Raw genomic sequence first — 5,781 nt, forward strand, 5'->3', positions numbered from 1 at the left:
CTAGAAAGGATCTGACTCGTTTTAGCACCGGGTTAGTCAATGGCTTAAGCTTAACTCGCTTTCAAATCGATTCAGGATTTAGCTTCTTGTTTACTGAGTCAGGATTTCGTTTGTTCCTGCACCGAATCTGGATTTAGCTTTTTTTGTAAGGCAGATGAATCCCTTAGTTAAAGTCGTTTTTGCAGTGAGTCAGATATCAGCTTAGAATTAGGTCATTTTTGGACTGAGACTGAAAGCTCCTGCATGATTCCGGTTTAAACAAAATATTTCTGCCTAAAACTTTCTGGTTTCTGCATAAAATCTATCAGTTAATGTGGAATTTGGAAGTATTGGAGTGGGGATGGGCCTCATTCCTACTTGAATGATTCCAGTTTAAAGTGAAAAAGCAGAGCGTCCACCTTCTCTCTTAAACTGTATCTATACCAGAATGGGGCAAATGCACCATTTCGGAAGGGGCGCAATGTGCTGTGGGAGAGGCGGTAACTACCCCTACCACAACTTGTTCGCCCCCCAGACCTCAGTTCGCCCTTCCCCAACTGAAATTTACACAGGATAGATTTTTAAACATCACAGGAGTCGGAAAGAAACTGGCCAACACCCAAGCTTTTTACCCAAAATATATTCGATCAAAATTTTTAGACAGCCTTTTTGTTCAAAATAGTCGAAAGGTAAAATATCTATGCCTCCAGGATCGAAAAAACCTCCAGAGTCTCTGGGACAAGCTTTGTAAGTTATGTAAGTTTCCCATTGTTAACATAAAAGGGTTTTTGCTGGGAAAAGGGGGCATGTTTGACCCTGGGTCACCAAAAAGAGTTAGGTTACTAAGTTGAAACTGTAAGGACATTTTGAGACGGGTGTCGAGCAAAATCAGAACGCACCATATGCGTGCTGGTTATCAAAAGGACGTATCATTATTATCCAGGAACAACTGAAGATATTAATTTTGAACTTTCTGGGTATGTCGAGGAGGGCATTGAAAAGTGACCAGAGGGCACCCTGCTTCCCCTCTTGTCCTTTTTAAATGCCTTCTCTTCTCAACGCCTACTGGAATTTCAAAAAGATATTTTGTTCATAATAGTCGTAAGTTATATGCGTAAGGTATATCGTAAGGCTATGCACCCACAGCCCCGGGGCAAGGATGGTGAATTATGCACCTTTTCCATTGCTTACACGTCCTAACTCGTTTACTCAAAGCTAATAACCCCCCTCCGAAGTTTCTATAACAACTCTTTCTGTACTAAATACCTTGGTGAAATAAAGTAATAAATGAAGCCAAATTCATTTTTAACTTAAGAAATGTTACTATGCTGCCTATGATTATAAGTCTAGTAGAAAAGGTTTTCTTCTGTATAATTATTGGGAATTTAACTAGCTTTAAATAAGCTTTCCTACCTCGTTTTGTAATCTAGAAATTGGTGAAAAAAAGACAGATTTTATTAATTCTTTGCAAAATTTGATCACAAAAAAACAAGAAAAAAAAAAGTCGAGAAACATGTGGACTACGAGAGCAGCAGAGCTGCTTTGTAGTACAATGATGAAATTACGAGAATTTTTTTTCAGGCTATGAATCATTCCTAAAAGAAGTAAATATATGAAGGGAGCTATCCATACCACAGCCCTTTCTCCTTAGGCTAAAGTCTGAAAGTTCTTTAGAAATTATTTCTATTCAAATTCCAAGGCCCTCTTGTTTGAGTACCCTTTCTTTAAAATTTCGAAGCAAATTCAAGTTTTAGCGCAAAGAGTGATGGTTAAGGGAAGGGTAATCTTTGTTCATACAGAAAAAAAAACAAAATCCTCATTTTTACAGAGAGGAGCTTGAATTATCTACAGTAGTGTTCTCTGATATGCTGAATTTGACTTTGTGACTTTATTAAGGCCGTTTGACTTTTTGGGAGTGTTTTCCGTCTTTTTTTGAAATCCAGACAAATTTTTTCAGTCTCGTAACTTTTCACGAGTAACATTAAACTTAGTGAATTGTATATATTTAGAATCAGCACATGAAGCCAGTTCTTTTGACGCATCAATTGTTATTACACAATATTTAGTGTAGTGAAAATGACCTTCTTCTTGAAACAGAGGCTAAAATCCGGAATTTCGGAAAAGGCTATAAACCATTTCTCTACCGTCTATCCTACCCTATTTGAAGATCCTGCCTAAATTTTTTCGATTTTGTTTACCTTTTTTTCAAATATTTTTAAGGATAGCACTTTTAATAACTATGCAGTATTACGGTCTCCCCTTTCTTAGTCATCTCGTGGAATTATAATTGTTTTTTTTTTCTTTTTTTGTTTTTTCTCATTAGGATTTAATCTTCGTTATCCAAGATTACTTCAAAAGTCTAACCCTAACATTGCCCCTCCCGTTGACTATTTCCCATCCTTTCGTCATCCACAAAAAATCACTTAGTTTCCTCCCTTTTTGTCTACTGAACTTTCTTTCATTAACTGTCATTTCACCATACAGCATCATCTAAAGATGTGTCCATCTTTTCCATTCTTCCCTTTCTTGCATAAATTGAGTTCATCAAGAACTTAAAAAGATTGCATTTATACCAAAAACTAAAATGATCTTTCCCCGTACCTTGCATCTAATTATCGCCTAAGTTGAAATGACATTAGCTTTAGGCAACCATAGATGAGTCATATTTCAGCTCAGTATGAAGTTGACCGTCACTTAGGTCGAGTGATAAAATGGAAAACGGATTAATGTCAAATTGGCAAGGATTTTTGTCGCCAACAAGAAGAAAAAATGGACATTATGAAAGTACCAGTTTCAATATTCAGGGGAGAGTAGAGCCAGGGAGTATGTTGGAAGGGAAACCACTGTATTTTCAGTCCCTGAACAGTCTCTCGCATTTAAGCGGAGGTGTGTTTTGCGAGGTAACGGATAGTGCACGAGGAAGGCCTATTTTGAGAAGCGAAACGGATCCTCTGTCCTTCTCCGTCTATACTTGTAACACGGTATTTAAATTTATTTATATACTTATCTAACGTCTTTACTCCGCTTTTAGGCTTATCTAGGCTTCACGCATACTAAAAACATTTGGTAAGCAATAAAATCAGATGACATGAGATAAGCCTAATAGCACCATTCGGTTCACTCTTAGACGCTCTCACTAATTATAACAATCACTTCCGTCGCATTTGCATCTCAGCCCCCCCCCCACCTTATAATGTGTGGCTAAAGCCCTAGTCTATATCTTGTACAAAACTTTAATGATTTGATTGGCTTGCATTGGCCCTATCCTTTACTCATTTATCATCATCAGTGGGTTCAAATGGCAAATATTTTCAGTTAAAAAATAAACTATATTTAGTTTGACATATATAGCCTATATGATATAATATAGCCTATACTATGTCGTATTTTGAAAGTGCTTTGAATGAGGAACTGAACGATCAAACAATTTTTGTTTTGTATGATTTCTGTACTATATCAAAATATCACCAACTTTCTAGCCTGCTTTAGTGAGATTATTTAAGAATTGTCCGTTTACTGTCTTGTGGTGTTTAGCTCTGGAATATCGATTACGTTCTGGTTTGCCTCGACTATAGTTATTAGACTAGTTGAGTTTAAAATTAGCGTCGCAGATGTTCTCAAAACATTAGTTCAGGAGAAGGGGGGGGGGGACTAGGAATTGAAACTTCATGAGGAACGTGGCTGGTAAATTTATTGGTAATTGTGTCTTATAGTCACAACACTCAAGTTCTGTCGAGAAGTGAAATTATGTTAGTGCTAATTGAAATAACTGGTTTTTCAGACCATGGGCCGAAATTTATTCATTTTGCGATCTGTGTTGATACGAAATAGTGTCTGACCATGGATTAACTTAAAAAAAAAGTTTTTTCGAGGGAAGTCAAGAGCGAAGTTGAAACCTAATACCGACAAAAATTATTACTTCACAGCCTATCTAATATATATCAATAAAACTAGTACAAATAAACCAACTAATTATGTTCCCCTAAGTTTCTAGGATTATAGAAAACTAGCGCTTTACTGAAAACACTAAAGTCAAGTATAAAAAACAGGAATATTTGGGAGTCAAAATTGAGGATGTCGCCTGACAACAATAAACTAATCTATAAAGCTATTCATAGTCTTACATCAGCTATGACATCAGTAACTTTTAGTATACAATTAAGATTATCTTAAAAACATAGTGTAAAATTAAATATTCTATTAATAACCGCAAAGTAATTGAAGAGCTTACAGAAAAATTGAATTGATTTATCAGGTAGCATTTGGTCTTGCCAGCTATAATATCAGTAGTGAGTAATATACAATATTAAATTGTAAGAAATATGCTTCAGTATTACTTGAAATGAAGATCAAATAAGACATAATATGAACTCTGGAAATCCGGTTATGTCTCTCTATACAACAGTGAATTTCAAGCTACGATACAATTTCTAAAGCTAGTCTATAGTCCTAATGCTATCAAGATGGCTTTACTTCGAACGTGTCTAGAAACTAATAATGACATGTCCCTTTCAGAACCAAACCGAGAGCCTGTTATTGAACCGAGCCATTGTGCAGAAGTGATACCAAAGGCAGTATTAAAACTTAAAACGAACATACAACATTACGTATATAAGGGAGTTCGTCTCCTCCACAATACCAGGCTCTTTACGCTATAGTATTTTTAGTAATTTCAACTATTTTTTCTGCGGCCTTTGTGATTCAGGATCATTCTTAAAGATTTAGGAAAAAAAATTCAAGCTTTAGTGTAAAGAGCGAGTTACTGACGCGAGGGACGAACCCATGACGTCAATATATAAAAAAAAACTAGCTAAAAAAAACTTAAAAGAATTAAAAAGAAACTAAAAAAAGATAAAACTAAAATGCATAATTATCCTACAATGTCACCAAAAAGGGAACACCAGAGCAACGTAAAACCAGGCTTGCGGCTCAAAGAGAAAGGGCCAGATTAGGAATGTCCAATTTACGTCATCAATTCGATCCAAAAATGTCATAGCGTTGCCGCTCCCAGAACACAAGGGACACTGAGAATTCATATATAGAAGCCTGCCGCGTGCCATGCTGGGGCCCGCGGGGCCTGGTGGCAAAGCCGCCGGGACCCAGCAATGTCTGTGGTTAGAACACAAGGGACAATGAAAATCCATATATAGAAGCCTGCCGCGTGCCATGCTGGGGCCTGGCGGCGAAGCCACGGGGACCCAGCTAGTACGTAATAAAAATACACAAATATAGAAGTTCGTTACGTAAGTTAATTCGTAAGGCACGTATGTTTATTGCTAACAAAAACGTTCGTAAAAAAATCTAGTTGTATTTTTAAGTAACCAAAAATTGGAGGGCAACTTGGCCTCCTTCCCCACTCCCTTTTTTATCAGAATTGTCCGATCAGAACTATGAGAAAGCCATTTTGTAAAAAAAAAGATAATATGCAAATTTTGTTTTATTTTCTTCATGTGCGGCGAGCCAAAATCAAAACATGCATTAATTAAAACATTCCGAAACTGAATAAAAAAACAAGTTTTCTTTTTAACTGCAAGTAAGGAGCAACATTAAAACGAAAAGAAATTATTCCGTATATGAAGGGGGCTATCCCCTCCTCAACGCCCCACTCTTTACGCTAAAGTTTGACTCTTTCTCTCAACTCTACTTTTTAAAACAGTAAATTCTCTGCTTTCACGGAAGTGGTTCAGGATTGGATGACGGCGCCGAAAAACTAACAATATACTTCTCGTTTAATTTGCAGGCATTCTATATACAATCGTAAATAAAAAGTTAATTAAATTTAGGCCAGCCAGGACACTTTGA

The 5,781-nt window shown here is 36.6% G+C and overlaps 1 protein-coding gene across 1 annotated transcript in view; it reads left to right on the forward strand.

Moving 5' to 3' along the window:
• The first annotated feature begins 2,652 nt into the window (after positions 1 to 2,652).
• LOC136035415 (uncharacterized) overlaps positions 2,653 to 5,781 on the forward strand; it is a 56,934-nt gene continuing 53,805 nt past the window's right edge. The window contains exon 1 of the mRNA XM_065717208.1: positions 2,653 to 2,960. Within this exon, the coding sequence (XP_065573280.1) occupies positions 2,691 to 2,960 (270 nt within the window). The 5' untranslated portion in view covers positions 2,653 to 2,690. The remainder of the gene's footprint in view (positions 2,961 to 5,781) is intronic.

The sequence above is a fragment of the Artemia franciscana genome, chromosome 14, assembly GCF_032884065.1.
Source record: "Artemia franciscana chromosome 14, ASM3288406v1, whole genome shotgun sequence".
NCBI lineage: Eukaryota > Metazoa > Arthropoda > Branchiopoda > Anostraca > Artemiidae > Artemia > Artemia franciscana.